This window comes from Equus caballus, chromosome 20, assembly GCF_041296265.1.
Source record: "Equus caballus isolate H_3958 breed thoroughbred chromosome 20, TB-T2T, whole genome shotgun sequence".
In the NCBI taxonomy this organism is placed as follows: Eukaryota; Metazoa; Chordata; class Mammalia; order Perissodactyla; family Equidae; genus Equus; species Equus caballus.
Window position 1 is genome coordinate 39,394,063 of NC_091703.1, and position 17,678 is coordinate 39,411,740.

Genomic DNA, 17,678 nt, shown 5'->3' on the forward strand with positions numbered 1-17,678 from the left:
TCATTTTTTTAAGCATTTCTGGGAGTCTGGGAATAAGGCAAGAAGGTCAGTCCTTGGAAAGCAGAGATCAAGGAAAGGAACCCAATCATGGAGAACAGGGAAGCACAGTGGTCAGAACTGGAGAAGCAGGAAGATGGAGTGGGGGACAGCCCAACTGGCCACAGGCCTGGGGCTCTTTATATTCCCTCTGCCACGGGCCTGCCAACACCTCAGGCCCAGGCCACAGCTGGAAGGGGCAATGGGTTTTGCTGCAACCAGTTCAGACGAGTGGGTTCTAGACAGGGAAAAATTAAAGTGAGATCCAGACACATCCACACAGTTTCTATTTATGCCAGATAAGAAAGATAATAAAGCAGCCCTTGGTGGCAGGTCCTATTTGAGAGCTTCAGAGCCAGCCCCTGAGCTTTGCTTTGCTATAGTCCTGAGGAACTTTGAAGAAGTGGAGGTGTTCTCAGGCAGAGTGAATCAAAAGTCCCCAGAGAGGCGGGGTGGAGAGAACACCTCACTGCTGTGGGTTCAAGAAGGCTGAATGAGTCTCAGAGGCCTTCGCCAGTGCACATCAGAAGCTCAGCATGGAGGCTGGGCAGCTCCAACGTGCAGGGCCCGGGGCCAGCAGCATTCTCTGCTTGAACCAGCAATTTGCACTGGGCAAATCGGGGTCTCAGGGAAGGGCTGACCAGCATCCCTAGGGACATGCCTCCCCGTGAAGGGTCACCGCACCGCAGAGAGAGACATCTTGGTAGGGGAGGATGCTGCATGGGAGAGCAATGCAGCAGCAGAAAACCGAATGAGAGTCACAGGCTGCCTTTGAGGCAGGCACTTTGTGGGCAGGCTAAAGGCCACTCCCAGGCGGAAGTGAAGCCCTTCTTCCTTTCCTGCATCTACACATATCCTAACACTCTTTCAATAACGCATCTAAGTCCCACTTCCTCCATCATTCTCCTTCTTGCGATATTATGGCACTTTTTATTTATTGTACTTATTCTGCACTTAATTTTACTTGCACTGTGATTTAGTTTTTTCTGTGTACATCTTTTCTCCTCAAATTTACGTTATGCTTACCTACTGAATAAACAAAGTGTGCTGTCAAAAGTTAGTGGGAACTAGTGTCTGGAATTGCCATTTCCATTTCTTCTTATCCTAAAGGCCTCTCATTTTGATTTCAAAGTTTTTGCACACTTGCATAGAACATCCTTCCTTTTAAAATAACCCAACTTCCTTCTTTCTGTCAAAGAGTAGTGGAAAAGAGCTACATCTTTTGAAAGGCCAGTGTGTCTGGCAGAAGCTCAATGACAACAAAACTCAGTCCACATAGAATGATATGATTTGTTCTTACTCTAGACCCATGCTCGCACCCCTGCCTAACCTTCTGACTTTTATTAGCTTTCACCTTATATTTTACCTGTATTTACCCATGGACTGTGACACTTTATCTTTCCCCATTAAAATTTAGTGTCCATTCTTCTGACACTTCAGTTTCTGGCCATGGCTATATCTTCCTATTCTGCTTCTGCGGCTTAACCTTGTCCTTGACCTCTATTGCTGTTTCTCCACCTTCTGAACCCTGACACAGTGCCTGGACTTACTCCAGTTTCCATTCTGATAGTTCTTCACTGAGCGACATAGCTCAGATGGGACACTTCCCATGTCGTCAACTTGTAAATTCTATCTAGTCAGTTCAAAACCCGTGAACATGGACTTACAAAATCTCATGCCCGCAATGAGACAGAGTTGCCTTTAGATCATTCTCTACCGTCACTCTCCCTTCCCTCTCCCCTCCCACCCACTCGTACCTTTAGTTTACTAATTCGGAATACCTGAAGAGAGCCTGACCTAGGTAATTTTCTCTTATCAAAGGTAGAGTGGTCATAAATTCCCCAGGCTCATCTAGACAAAGACCTTACTCTCTATCATGAAAGCCTCTTGCCAAGCTCTTTGAGGAAGCCAGGAAAGTTCTAGTTCTGCTTCCAGGATGGAGAAAGTAGTATTATTGCTTTCCCAGACTAGGACTGAGAATAGATCTCTCCAGAGGAAAAAATGTTAATAGGTGATGGTTAGTTTACCTGAAATATTATCTTTTAGGTGTGTTACATGGAAAATAGGTTTTTGTGGTCTAATAGACATAAACATTTCACATAGAATAATATTTCTATTGAAAATGACTTTCAAGTTCCACATTGACAAATAGCTTTTAAGACAAAATCTAAGCAAAATTAAGGCAAGCCTGAAATCCAAATTCTTCCAAGAGATCTTCCCCAACAAGTATAACGTTAAAATAGCAACATGATTAAATGAATATAATCCTCTTCTACGAATATACAGATGAATAGACATAAATATCTTTATATATTAGAGATCAAATTCTATTTCAACACACCTGTTGTCTTCCTCCAGATTTATCCTGGATAATAGTCCTGATTACAGCACCAGTAAACACACAAGATCTGAAAAATGAACTGACGACATTGCAAAGGCCGATGGCTATTAAATCCTGTAAAAAAATGGCAGTCACTTTAGGCCCACTGTTTGGTGAAGAATGCTGATTTGAGTTTGAACTAAAGGTCTGTCTATTTCTTATTATGAAGATAGAGTTGTTTACATCACTTCGGACAACACTGAAATATTCTTAGAAAGAACAAAAGGATGGCAAATCTGATTTCTGGATTAAGTTGAATCTTCATTTTTAGCTAGTGATCACAAAAGGAAAGCACTTTTTCAAAGTGAGAAAAATGAGACTTTTGCCTTATTATTCTGTTTCGTGTGATCACTAAGACTTAAAATGACAGAGAGAAACATAGTACTATTTTTCTCCCTTCCTTCTATACTATCCCAGAAGTCCAAGAGGGACACCTCTTGTTTCCATAGTTCCCTTTTGAGTTCTAGGGAAAGGGCCAAACTCAGAATAGTTGGAGATTTAAAAAAAAATTAAAGACTATTTCTGAGAGACCAGCTTATATTAGTAGCCTGATTTTGATATTCCGTAGTATTTCTTATTGCACCTCAGTATGTGGTTGACATCTAAGGACTTGGTGGAAAGGAAAATAAAATTAAGAGGAGAGAGACTCTGCTGGCTTGACAACATGAAGCCATATGTTATCTTCCTGCTTCCCTATACCATATCCGTTCTAGGATATGTGAATAACACTCACATTAATTCAAGTGGCTTCAAAGTTAAGTATGCCACACTTCTCAAAAAATCCTTTGGTAATTATAGTTCAAATTATAGTCCAAGTGACTCTCTGGTTACAGAAGAATCCAGTCTTCCCATCAGCAAGAGGCTCAGATTGGAGAACAAAGACTTAAGGGTCAGAGGAAAGAGAAAGGCCTGCCCTCTTACCTGGTTGGAATTGACACTGTAGTTATGGAAACTGGCAATCTTCTTGCCCAGAAATATGAGCAGAGAGGAGCTCACTAAAGCTAAGGAGCAGGCTTCTAAAATAATTTGAGGAAGAATTTTGAAATCTGGTGTTACAGGAAACACGAAGCTGGAATAAAATGGTGGAATTATTCCCGGATAGCAGGAATCATTTATTGACCCCTCCCCCACTCCATCCTTATATTGGGCAGGACTGACCCTTTTTTTAATTATCAATAAGAGATAACAATAGCAACTAAGGCATTAGCCTGCCAGCACACCAAGCCGAGTTACAAAAGACATTAAGAGAACATGCCCTGCTGTCTTCTAGTTCAAGGTTTCTGCCGTGTGGCAAGGGCAACAAATAGGACAGGCAAAACCACAAAGATTAATGAAAAATGGCTTATTTACACCATTTGAGACCATACCCTAGTAAAAAAAAAAATAGGCAGATATCACATCTAAAATGGTTTAGAGCTAAAAAGCTCAATGAATTCCCTTCTATTCACACTCAAATTTTCAGTGTATAATTTTAGTCATCGTCCTTTATACAAATTACTTCCAATTCTATCCATACTTTCCCTCCTGTAGTTTTTTTCCCAATTTTTTTATTGTGATAAAATATGCACAACATGAAACTTACCATCTTTTCCATTTTTTTTGTGTATAGTTCAGTGGTATTAAATACATTCATAATGTGCAACCATCACCACCATCCACTCTATAACTCTTTTCGTCTTGTAAAATGGAAACTCTATATCCGTTAATCAATGTCTCCTTTCCCCTCCAACACCCCAGCCCTGGCAACCACCATTATACTTTCTGTCTGTATGATTTGCTGCTCTAAGCATCTCATATAAGTGAAATAATGCAGTATTTATCTTTTTGTGATTGGCTTATTTCACTTAGTATAATGTCCTCAAGGTTCATCCGTGTTGTAGTATATGTTAGAATTTCCTTCCTTTTTAAGACGGAATAATATTCTATTACATATATGCACCACATTTTGCTTATCCATTCATCTGTTAATGGTCACTTACAGTTTCTTCCACATTTTAGCTATTGTGAATAATGCCGCTATGAACATGAGTGCACAAATATCTCTTTGAGATCCTACTTTCAATTTTGGGGTTTATATATCCAGAAGTAGAATTGCTGGAACATATGGTATTTCTATTTTTAATTTTTTGAGGAACTGCCATACTGCTTTCCAGAGTGGCTGTACCATTTTACATTGCCACTCACAGTGCACAAAGGTTCCATATTCTCCACATTGTCACTAACACTTGTTATTTTCTGTCTTTTTTTTTAATAGTAGCCATCCTAATGCATATGAGGTGGTATCTCGTAGTTTTGATTTGTATTTCCCAAATGATGAGTGATGTTGAGCATCTTATCATGTGTTTATTGGCCATTTGTATATTTTCTCTGGAAAAATGTCTATTCAAGTCCTTTCCCCATTTTTTGAGTCAAGTTGTTTATTTTGTTGTAGTTGGGTTTTAGGAGTTCTCTATATATTTTGGATATTAATCCCTTATTAGATAGATGGCTTGCAAATATTTTCTCCTATTCTGTGGTTTGCCTTTTCACTCTGTTGATAGTGTCTTTTGGTGCACAAAAGTTTTTAATTTTCATGAAGTCCAGTTTGTCTATTTTTTCTTTTATTGCCTGTGCCTTTTGGTGTCATATCCAAGAAATCATTGTCAAATCCAATGTCTTGAAGCTTTTGTCTTATGTTTTCTTCTAAGAGTTTTATGTCGCATTTAGGTCTTTGATCCATTTTGAGTTAATTATTGTATATGGTGTTAGGTAAGAGTCCAGCTTCATTCTTTTGCATGTAGATATCCAGTCTTTCCAGTAGCATTTGTTGCAAAGATTGTGCTTTCCCCACTGGATGGTCTTTGCATCCTTGTCATTTGACTATATATGCAAGGGTTTGTTTCTGAGCCCTCCATTCCATTCCATTGGTCTTTTATGTCTGTCTTTATGCTGGTACTACACTGTCTTGTTTACTGTAACTTTGTGGTAAGTTTTGAAATTAGGAAGTGTAGGTCCTCCAACTTTGTTGTTCTTTTTCAGGATTTCTTTGGCTATTCAGGGTTCTTTGAAATTCCAAAGGAATTTTAGGATAGTTTTTTTATTTCTACAAAAAAATCATTGGGATTTTGATAGAGATGGAATTGAATCTGTAGACTGCTTTGGGTAGTACTGACATCTTAACAACATTACGTTTTCTAATCCATGAACATGGGACGCAGTTCCATTTATTTATGTCTTCTTTAATTTCTTTTGTCAATGTTTTGTAGCTTTCACTGTACAAGTCTTTCACCTCCTTGATTAATTCCTAACTATTTTATTCTTTTTGATACTATTGTAAATGGAATTATTTTCATAATTTCCTTTTCAGATTGTTCACTGTTAGTGGATAGAAAAGTTACTGACTTTTATGTGTTGACTTTGTATCCTGCTACTTTGCTGAATTCGTTTATTAGTTCTAACAGCTTTTTTTATGTGGAATCTTTATGGTTTTCCACATGTAAAATCATATCATCTCCAAACAGAGATAATTTTTCTTCTTCCTTTCCAATTTGGCTGCCTTTTATTTCTTTTTCATGCCTAATTTCTCTGGCCAGAATTTCCAGTACTATGATGAATAGAAATAGTAAAAGTGGGCATCTTGCCTTGTTCCAGATCTTAGAGCAAAAGCTTTCAGTCTTTCGCCATTGAGGGTTATGTTTGCTGTGGATTTTTCAATATGGCTGTTATTATCTTGAGGAAGTTTCCTTCTATTCCTAGTTTGTTGAATGTTTTTATCATGAAAGGATATTGAATTTTGTCAAATGCTTTTTATGCATCAATTCAGATGATCATGGTTTTTTTCTTCCTTTCTGCTAATGTGGTGTATTGCATTGATCTATTTTCATGTGTAGAACCATCCTTATATTCTAGGAATAAATCCCACTTCTTAGTGGTGTATAATCCTTTTAATAGTCTGCTGAACTTGGTTTGCTAGTTATTTTTGAGGACTTTTGCATCAATGTTTATAAGTTTTCTTTTCTTGTATTTGTCTGGCTTTGGTGTCAGGGTAATGGTGGCCTCATAGAATAGTAGGAGGTATTTCTTTCTCTTCAGTTTTTTGGAAAAGTTTGAGAAGGATTGGTAGTAGTTCTTTAAATGCTTGGCTTTTATTTCTGTTACTGATTTCTAACTTCATCCCATTGGGGTCGGAGAAGATAGTTTGTATGATAATCTATCTTTCTAAATCTATTGAGACCATATTTGTGGCCTAACATGTGGTCTATCCTGGAAAATGACCCATGTGCACTTGAGAAGAATGTGTATGCTGTCGTTGAGTAGAGTATTCTGCGTACGTCTGTTAGATGTGATTGGTCTATCATGTTGGTTAAGTCCTCTATTTTCTTACTTATCTTCTGCCTGGTTGTTCCAGCCATTATTGAGAGCAGGGTATTGAATTTGTCAAGTATTACTGTAGAACTGTCTATTTTTCCCTTCACTTCTGCCAGTTTTGCTTCATATATTTTGATGGTCTATCGCTAGGTGCTTATGTTTACAAGCGTTATATCTTCTTGCTGTACTGGACCTTTTATAACATATAATGTCCTCTTTTGCCTCTTGTAAACTTTTTTATTCAAAATCTATTTTGTCTGATATTGTATACCCACTTCTGCTCTCTTTTAGTTGCTATTCAAATGGAATATCTTTTCCTATCCTTTCACTTTCAATCTATTTGTGTTTTTGGATGTAAAATGTGTCTTTTGCAGACAGCATATAGTGGATAATGTGTTTTTATCCATTCTGCCAATCTCTGTATTTTGATTGGAGAGGTTAATCCATTTGTGTTTAAAGTAATTACTGCTCAGAAGGGGCTTACTTTTGTTAATTGTTGTCTATATGCCTTGTAGCTTTATTTGTCCTTCATTTCCTGCATTACTGTCTTCTTTTGTGTTTTGTTGATTTTTTGGTAGTGAAATATTTAAATTCCTTTCTAATTTCCTTTTGTGTATATTCTATAGCTATTTTCTTTGTAGTTACCATGGGAATTACATTTAACATCCTGAAGTTATAATACTCTAATTTGGATTTATACTAGCTTAACTTCAATAACGAAAACTCTGCTCCTTTATAGCTCTATCCACCTCCCTGTTGGTTATTGATGTCACAAAATTACATCTTTATCCATTGTGTACACCAAAACATAAATGAATAATTCTTTTAAATGTACTAGTTTCTTAAATTATGTAGAAAACCAAATGTGAAGTTACTAACCATTGTTACAATAATGCTAGCCTTTATAATTGCCCAACATTTACCTTTATTGAGATCTTTATTTCTTCATACAGCTTCATGTTACTGTCTAATGCCCTTTCATTTCACCTTGCAGGACTCCCTTGTACATTTCTTGCAGAGCAGGTCTAGTGGTAATGAATTCCCTAAACTTTTGTTTATCTGGAAATGTCTTAACTTCTCCTTCATTTTTGAAGGACAGTTTTGCTGAATATAGAATTCCTGGTTGACAATTATTTTCTTTTAGCACTATATATTGGCCCACTGCATTCTGGCCTCCAAAGCTGGGGGGCTCACACGTCTCCATTTCAAAACTTACTACAAAGCTACAGTAATTAAGACTGGCATAAGGATAGACATATAAATCAATGGAATAGAATTGTGAGTTCAGAAATAAACCTGAACAGGGCCAGCCCCAGTGGCCTAGTGGTTAAGTGTGGCGTGCTCTGCTTTGGCAGCCTGGGGTTCAGTTCCCAAGCATGGATCTTGTCTGTCAGTGGCCATGCTGTCGCAGCAGCTCAGGTACAGAAAGAGGAAGATTGGCAACAGATGTTAGCTCAGCGCTAATCTTCCTCAGTAGAAAAAAAAGAAAGAGACCCAAACATTTATTGTCAATTGATTTTCAACAAGGGTGCCAAGACCTCAACTGGAAAAAGAACAGTCTCTTCACCAAATGGTGCTGGGCAACTGGATAGTCTTACCCAAAAGAATGAAGTCAGACTCCTATCTTACAACATATTCCACAATGAACTCAAAACGGATCAAAGACCTAAATCTAAGACCTAAAACGATAAAACTCTTGGAAGAAAACACAGGGGTAAATCATCATGACATTGAACTAGGCAATGGCTTCTTAGCTATAACACCAAAAGCACAAGTGACAAAAGAAAAAAATAAATTGCACTTCATCCAAATCCAAAACCGTTGTGCTTCAAAGGATCTATCAAGAAAGTGGAAAACAACCCACATAATGGGAGAAAATACTTGCAAATCATATATCCGATAAGGGTCTGGTGTTCAGAATATATAAAGAACTCCTATAGCTCAACAACAAAAAGACAAATACCCCAATTAAAAATAGTCAAAGGACTTTAATAAACATTTCTCCAAAAAAGATATACAAATGACCAGTAAGCACATAAAAAGATGCTCAGTATCATTAGTCATTTTGTTGTTAGTGCTGTCAATTCGATTCTGACTCCTAGTGACCCTGTGTACAGCAGAGCAGAATCTTGCCTGGTCTTTTTGCGCCATCTTCTCAACTTCCAGCGCTATATCAGACAATGCTCTGCTGCTATTCGTAGGATTTTCATGGCCAGTTTTTTCGGAAGTTGGTGGTCAGGTCCTTCTTCCTACTCTGTCTTAGTCTAGAAACTCCACTGAAACCTGTCCACCAAGGGTGACCCTACTTGTATTTGAAATACCGATGGCATAGTTTTCAGCATCACAGCAACATGCAGCTGCCACAGGACGACAACCAAACAGATGGGTGGTGTGGTTTCCTGACCAGGAAATGAACCCTGGCCATGGTGGTGAGAGCACCAAATCTTAACCACTAGACCACCAGGGCATTAGTCATTAGGGAAACACAAATCAAAGCCAGAGTAATACACTACTTCATATTTACTAGGAGGAGGAGGATGATGATGATGATAATAATAATACTAATAATAACAAAATAAGTGTTAGTGAGAATATGGAGAAATTGGAACCCCTGTGCATTGGTGGGACTGTAAAAAGTGCACCTGCTGTGGAAAATAGTTTGGCCGTTCCTCAACAAGTTAAACATAGAACTACCATATAATCCAGCAAAACTATTCCTAGGGATATACTCAAAAGAAATGAAGATAGGTGCTCAAAGAAAATCTTGCTCATGAATGTTCATACTAGCACTATTCATAATGACCAAAAGTTGGAAATAACTGAAATGTCCATGAACTGATGAATGGATTAACAAAATATGGTATATCCATATAATGGAATATTATTCAGCCATAAATAAGAATGATCCATGGTATGACATGGATGGATCTTGAAACCATTATGTTAAGTGACAGATGCCAGAGTCAAAAGACCACATATTCTATGATTCCATTTATATGAAATATCCAGAATAGGCAAATCCACAGAGATAGAAAGTAGATTAGGTGGCTAAGGGCTGTGGAGAGGGGCAAGTGGAAGTGCTAATGAGTACAGGGCTTCTTTTTGGGGTGACAAAATATTTAAAAATTGGATAGCAGCGATGGTTGCACAACTTTGAGAATATACTAAAAATCCACTGAATTGTACACTTTAAAATGGTGAATTTTATGGTATATGAATTATGTATCAATAAAGCTGTTATTAAAACAAGATAATAAGAGAATATTATAAATAATTTTATGCTAATATATTTGACAACTTAGATTAAATGGACAAATTCTTTGAGTCACCAAAACTAACAAAATATTCTCAGGAAGAAATAGATGTCCTGAATCATAGACAATGATTATATAATTTAATAACAGTTTTATTTAATAAACAGACTATTAGAAAATTGAATATGTAGTTAAGAACCTTTTTACAATGAAAACTCCAGGCCTAAATATCTTCACTGATGAATTCTACCAAACATTTAAGAAAGAAACAATGCCAATTCTATAGAAACTCTTCCAAAAATTGAAGATGAGAGAATATATCCCAAATCCTTTTAGGATGTCAACATTACTCTTATACCAAGACCAGACAAAGATATTACAAGAAAAGAACATCTCAGGCTAATATCCTTGATGAACGCAAATGCAAAAATTCTTGACATCATTTTAGCAAATCAATATATAAAATAATACATCATGACCAAGTGAGGTTTCTCCCAGGATGCAATGTTGGTTTAACATTAAAAAAGTAATCATGATATTAAGACTGAAAAAAGAAAAGAAATCTTCATGATTTGGAGGGCAATGTTATTTTCCTGTAGATTCATACTAGAGTAATCCTCTAAACTGAATTTGGAAGCATAAAAATCCTTTGGTTTCCATATCTTTAGATCTACTTTCTAAGTTAAAAAAAAAAGTCTTCTAAATGTTTTAGATAAGGTTTGCTACTTGAAATGTTTATTCTTCTGATTATTTTTATCATTTCATCTAGATACAGATGTATGACAATAATTGAATAATTGAATTTTACTTCTGAAATTTTGTGGGAAATCCAAATTCAGTAAAATGAACAATGTAGTAAATGCACTTGGGAAAATTATTTTCAAAGAAATTTTTGATGTACTTTTAATTCCTTATCTAATTAAATTTTCTTATTAGTTCACGCATTTTAAATTTCATTTTCCTTAAAGTAGGAAACATCACTCTTAGCACCTCTTCTCGTTTCTCATCATTGTTATGTGCGTGATTCTAAATTCATATTTTCAAATATCTTTTCTTTCACCATCCAACTATGTTTATTTTAAGCTCCTATTTATAACATACTTATAACTTACAAGCACCTTGGTCTTTTCCAGGTACTAAGCTAGACGTGAGAATAACAGGATGCTCAAAGGCAGATATTTAACTTTTTATTAAATTTCCCCGTTTAAGAAGTTAGGTAAGGGGCCAGCCCGGTGGCACAGCAGTTAAGTTTGTGCGCTCTTCCTCGGTGGCCTAGGGTTCGCCGGTTCAGATCCCGGGTGCAGACCTATGCACCATTTATCAAGCCATGCTGTGGCAGGCGTCTCACATATAAAAAATGGAGGAAGATGGACATGATTGTTAGCTCAGGGCTAATCTTCCACACAAAAAAAAGAAGTTAGGTAAGAATATGGCTGTCTCAAAGAGGTATACAGTAAATGGAATTTATTGCCCAAATCTATGTTAGTAAACCTTAAATATTTAGTATGGTAAGAACACAAACTACTGTTTTTCCTTCCTGCTGTTGTCTGTAACAATCAATTCTTTGTTAGCAGTTTAGGTTAAAAGGGGACATGGACATGGAAAGAACTAACTGAAATTGTTCAATTTTTCTAGTCCTTAGCAACCTTGGATAAATACATAATAAAAAAGGAAGTTCAAAGCAATACCTAAAATTAGATTTTTGAAATGCTCACTTGTCTAGCTATACCTTTGAATCTTAGGATAAAACATAAGCAAAAGTTGACTGTGTGGTTTTTAAGTCATTAAAACAGGAGCATACTCAGTAAGTCTAACAGAGTGGTTATAACCATAGATTTTGGAATTAAATGGAAATGGGTTTGAATTGTAGCTCTGCCACTGACCAGCTGTGTGATCTTGGATAAGCCTTAGTTTCCTCAGCCACAAAAAGAAGATAATATCTACCTTATAGGATTACTATGAAATAAAATAATTATGTAAAGCATCAATCTCATTGTTGTTCTTGTTACTTTTTTCTGAGGGCAGAGACCAAATCTTATTTTCTATTGTATTCCCTTGTGCCTAGGTGGTCTTTTTTGCTCATATATATTTTTTATAATTGAACAGAATTTGAAATGGATTTAGCCATCATCAGATTTCACTGAGAATGGGTAGGATATGAGACTAACTCAATCAGGTTGCATCAAAGCAGCCTATGTTTTGTTCTCCTTGGGGCTTAGCTGGTATTGCTGACTCTTGGCAGTATTCCCTATTGAATAGTGTGAGAAAATGAACAACGCTCTTCAAAAGCCTGACCGTGAATCAAGAAACTGCAGTTTATCGTCTTTCTTAGCTAAAGTGATTCATCTAATCAAGGTTAAAGAAATTATCATTTTCTAACAGAAACAAGCTTGATGCCCCATAGTCACTGGTAGGAATTATAATGTAAATTAATTGTGAGTCCTTAAGGACTCCATAGGTCAGACTATTTGAAGATAGCTTTTTACTCAGAGTAATAAAATAATGTTGCTCAGGACACTGATTCAGACTAAGTGGGTGAAGACAGAAGGAATGCCTATCTCCTGAGCCCTGAGCCCCAGGAGCGAGGCTGGGGAAACAGACGCATCCCTTGTCCCATCCTTGAGAGTTAATTGGATAGGTGTAGAGGTTGAGAAGGCCCATGTGTACTATGAAGAAAATGTGTGAGTCTCTCTGGTATTCAGTGCACCCAACAGTTTTCTTGGGTAAGGGGATTGGCTCAACCTTTGGAAGACAGCCCGAGGCTGACCAGAGAAGAAACGAGGGTTGGCCTAGCCCTTCTCTTTTTACGAACCTCTGTGTTCTAAAATGAATTTGAGCCCATGACCCGAATCTGGCTGGGGCCAGAGACGGCTAGTGGAGAATATCAATCAGGCTGTGTGGTCAGAGGCTAAGAGAAGGTAACAGAAAGGAAAAAGTAGTCTTGAAAGTGGAGTTACCAACCTATAAGGAATCATATCAATGAAGTTCCCACTGGTTTCTGTGGCCATGCTTATCTTGTTTGCAAATATAGTGAAGCCAAGAATCTGTAGGAGTTAAAAAAAAAAAAAAAAGACATACGATCATCTACATATTGTGTATTGCTTCCAGGAACAGAGGTGCCCGTAGCCTCTGGGAGGGCAGGGAATGAAACGTGTGGCAGTCCCTCTGCATCTTCACAGAGATGGAGAGAGAGGCGAGGCCAGGTCAGTGGAGCAAGAGCAGCAGAAGTCGCCCTGACTCTGGTTCCCTGAGCTCCTTTTTAGCTTTGTAGCCAGAATGAAAAGCAACCTCAGCGTTGGCCTCTGACATAGTAATGGGAACAAATGGATGCCCTGGACTTCTCTTTCCTCACCAACTTTAAACATTGAGACCAAATAGAAACATGTTTTCGGGTAACAGCCATATCAAGCCCCCAGTTTTAAAAGCTTTCAGATCTAGGTACACCGTACCAATGCAAACGAGCCTTTCGGGGGGATTGTGGAGGTAGGTTGACTATACTGACTGACCCTCGATAATGTGAAGCAGCATTTGACAGCGCAAAGAAAAAGGTCTTTAGCAAAGCAATTACTTGCTTTTTTCTTTCTTTCTTTCTTTCTTTCATTTACTTCTAAATGAGTCAGAGAGGAGTTTTGGTCTTTATATAGTTAAGGAACAAGAAGTGTGGCAAGTGGCCAAGGAACTCTGTTATTCCCAGTATAAAGGTAATACTTGCTCATATAGGAAAATAGAGAAAATATGAAAAATTAAAAAGCATAAACAAATCACCCAAAGACAACTACTGTTGATGCTTTTTGGATGTTTGCCATACAGCTTAAATATACACGTACACAAATACACACATATAAATTTTGAACACATAGTATGTAAAATTTCTTATAGCTTTGAGACTCTTGAATTATTTCTCTGTATATTCTACCTGGATCCTAGATATTGCCTTAAAAATTTCCCTTAATATTTGAGACTGCCATCTTAAGGACACCTTAGTTGGTGTGTGCAGTTTCCTCCAGCACATCTCAACAGTGGTTGCTTCGTGGATGCAGTGAGAAGCTTTTTACACCCTAGGCCACGGCAGCTCTCACCCTCCCTCTTCCATTTTCCTCACTGCCAGGGGGAACATGGAGGTCTTTGTCCAGGTCTAGCTACATCTTTATTCCCTGCTATGTGGCAGAAAGTGTTTGTAATCACTTAACTTGACATGTGTATAAGTAGTGTATTGCAGGCTTCAATAATCTTTGAGTATAAATTAGGTCACAAAAAAAGTTTAATGCCTAAACTGCAATAATTCTAAGTCTCCAGCTAGTTTTATTGCTGGACCTCAGCTTCCTCCCCCACTTCACTCCACGGTGCTTCCTAATTATTTCTAGCATTCCCCAAAGAAATGTCTTAACTGGTTCACACACCAATCTGTCAGCCATAGTCAACCCACAGCCTCCTCTATACTTCTGCTTCTCTTCTTTCCTATAACCCTAGTTAAGATTCATTGCCTTTAAGGGCGCTTGAAGGAACATCACTGTGGGCCCTGCTGCTGATATCTCTTAAGAGAGGATTGATTTGCAACAATGTGGACGGACCTTGAGGGCATTATGCTAAGTGAAATAAGCCAGACAAAGAAAGATAAATACTACACAGTATCACTTATATGTGGAATCTAAAAAAAAAAAAAGTCACACTCATAGAAACAAAGAGTAGAAAAGTGGTTGCCAGGGGCTGGGGGGTGGGGGAAATAGGGAGAGGTTGGTAAAAGGGTACAAACTTTCAGCTGTAAGATAAATAAGGTCTGAGGATCTAATTTTATAACATAGTGACAATAGTTGATAACATTGTATTGTATAATTGAAATTTGCTGAGAGTAGAACTTAAATGTCTCCCCCCACACACACACACAAAGATAAATATGTGAGGTGACTGATGTGGTAATTAACTAGATGGGGGAATCCTTTCACAATGTATACATATATCAAATCACCATGATGTACACTTTAAATATCTTTCAACTTTATGTCAATTGTACCTCAGTAAAGCTGAAATTAAAGAGAGAGAGAAAGCTGATGTCTGTGTCACAGATGCCACCTGCTGGTGACTCCAAAGCCTGAGCTCCCTAAGGTGCCAGAGCCGGGCTGGGTTCCATGAAAAGGAGAGGTTGCCCCTGACTCCACTCCCTGAACTCCATGCGCGCATTGTCCTCTGGGCTCCAGGGCACCAGGATTTGTGTACAGTGTTTTAGAAAGTCTTTTGTAAAAGCAGCCTTTCAGCTTCTGGCCTTATGAATTAATAGCTTTTCAACTACTCCGAGGAAGAAAGAATATGCACCTCCATGAGAAGTAGACAGCAGTTAGGAGAGAGAGCTTGATCTCAATTTCCAAAGTAATTCCCAGACTCCTTCAATCACAAAGGGTACAGACCTGGATTAGTTAGTATAGGCTAGGTTGTGCTGTGGCAACATACAAACCATGTGATCCTAGCGTCTTAACACGTAACAGTTATTTTTTTTGCCCACACAAAGTCCATTGTGGGTCAGTGTCTCTCCAGGGCAGGCTCTTTGCAAGCAGTGCCTCAGGGATCCAGGCTAATTCCTGAGGACTCGATTTTGTCAACATAACAGCCCCTATGATTACCACAGCCAGGCAAGAAAGAACATGGGGTCTCACACCTGTTCTCCTATGCTTTGGCCCCAAAGTCACATGGTCCTGCCTAACTACTAGGGCAGCTGGGAGATACAGGGGAGCAGATGAATATTTGGGGAACCTTAAGTATCTCTGCCACAGACCACTTCTTAAGGGAGAAATAATTCTCACCCACGGATTCAGTGATCCTGAGAAATGCTGACTTTGTTTATGACAGTCTCTATCATTGTACAAATGTTAATTATAACCGCAAAAGATAAATTTGATCAGTATATTGTTAAAAAGAAACAAGAAATATTATCATTAAACAATGGTGAGTCCCAGCTCTGTCACTTACTAGTGACATGGATTAGGTAATTCATTTAACATCTCTTCTCTCTCCATTTCTTTACGGTAGTATAGTGAGAAGGAAAGGGGGCTGAAAAACAGTATGATGGCAACTATGTTAAAATAGAAACAAAACCTCTACATAGAAGACAGAAATTCACCAACACTGAGCCTAGGCCTATGGTGTATGTGTTTGAAAGGAGGCAGTGAATAACTGAAAATCCAAAAGTATCAATTGTAGTTGACTTTAGGTGGCGCAGCTATAGGAATTTCTTTTCCTCCTTTTTTTGTTTCTTCTTTATGTTTTTCAAAATTGCTTGCATGAGCATGTATTACTTTCACAAGGGGGAAAAAACCACTATTTGTGAAATATATGAAAAAGAGGAAGTAGAAAAAAGTACTTTGAAAATAAGCACGTTTTACAAATATAAGCTAGTGTTTAGAACAATGTATTCAGCTTTGTCACAACTCAACATATGTTTTTAAAAAATTATTATTTTTATGGTCTTCTATGAACCTCTCCCTTCCTAAGTTACTTGCTTTTTATTTAACTTTTTTTAAAAGGTAGGTATTTTTAAATGATCTGAACCATGAATTTGGGGCATCAAAACACCTACCAGAAAAACTTCCATGGGAAACTCAATGGGGTACCGATTGAAGGAAATCCTGATACATCTGTTGATTCTCAGAGCGACAATAGCAGTTAGAAATAGTAGGATACTGGTGGAATTAGCTTTTGGGAGAGCTATACAGTAGTTAATTATGTTCTGAAAGAAAACAAAATTACAGAGGCTTAGAAAAAGGATATAATAATTACCTAAATCCAGAAATTGACACTTTCTAAATCAGTCCAAAAAGAAGTCCCTAGGCGGTGTTGCTGGGCACAAAGGTCTTTATGAGCATTATTAGAACAGTGAGAGCAAGTGGGTGGTTACGTACTTTTTTTTAAGTTGAAAAAGAGATATGGAAATATGGTAGTTCCAATAAAGAGAGAATACACTTCACATGTTTCAGTGTAATGGAAAGGACCCATGAGTTCTCTCTATTAATTTTCTGTATTAATTTTCCAAGACCATATATGTTCTTTGGCTAGGCTCCTATGCCATTCTTGCATTCAGGGACTACTTAGCATTTTACATTCTTTAGATGTTTTAGGATATATGTCTGTTATGAGGCATGTAATGGAAAGAATTATGATAGATACAGTATCTTAAAGACCAAATTTTAATGTAAATTATGTTAGTTTAAAAGGCTGGGCTAAATGATTAAGGCAACTGAGAACATGGTCCAACTGCCATCTGCAATTTATCAAGACTATAAGTCTAGAAGAGATGAAATTATTTCTAGGGCCCTTTTGACCCAGCTGCGTATGCAGGAGTCTCTCCACTTGGGCCCACTTCTTTTTGGAGGCAAGGGGAGGGGCATTTGGAACTCTAGGTGAGGGTAGAAATTACTCACAAAGAAGAAGGCGATGGGACCAGCGTGGAAAGAAATCATAATCCCAAAGATGCAAGTCAGCTGAGACAGCATAACGTGTAGTGCAGTGGCAGCCAGGTAAGCACTGATTGCAGCCTCCGGAAGGTAAGTGGCAATGAAACCAAAACCTAACACACCCATTGATAGCTGCAGGGGGTCCAGATGGAAAAGAAAACCAGAGTGAGGCAGAATGTCATCAAACCAGCAACTGGCACCAGCTAGGCACTCTCCAGG

At 37.9% G+C, this 17,678-nt stretch overlaps 1 protein-coding gene and 1 long non-coding RNA gene across 6 annotated transcripts in view; one reads left to right on the forward strand and one right to left on the reverse strand.

Moving 5' to 3' along the window:
* LOC138919644 (uncharacterized) overlaps positions 1-17,678 on the forward strand; it is an 82,995-nt gene that overhangs the window by 41,076 nt on the left and 24,241 nt on the right. The window lies entirely within an intron of this gene.
* The window catches only part of SLC26A8 (solute carrier family 26 member 8), a 67,904-nt gene that overhangs the window by 21,121 nt on the left and 29,105 nt on the right, over positions 1-17,678 (reverse strand). For all 4 annotated transcript variants that reach the window (XM_023624820.2, XM_023624821.2, XM_001494701.6 and 1 more), the window contains exons 6-10: positions 17,427-17,591; positions 16,586-16,735; positions 12,979-13,061; positions 3,338-3,485; positions 2,378-2,491 (exon numbers count right to left, since the gene is read on the reverse strand). In XM_023624820.2, coding sequence (XP_023480588.2) covers positions 2,378-2,491; positions 3,338-3,485; positions 12,979-13,061; positions 16,586-16,735; positions 17,427-17,591 — 660 coding nt within the window. The remainder of the gene's footprint in view (positions 1-2,377; positions 2,492-3,337; positions 3,486-12,978; positions 13,062-16,585; positions 16,736-17,426; positions 17,592-17,678) is intronic.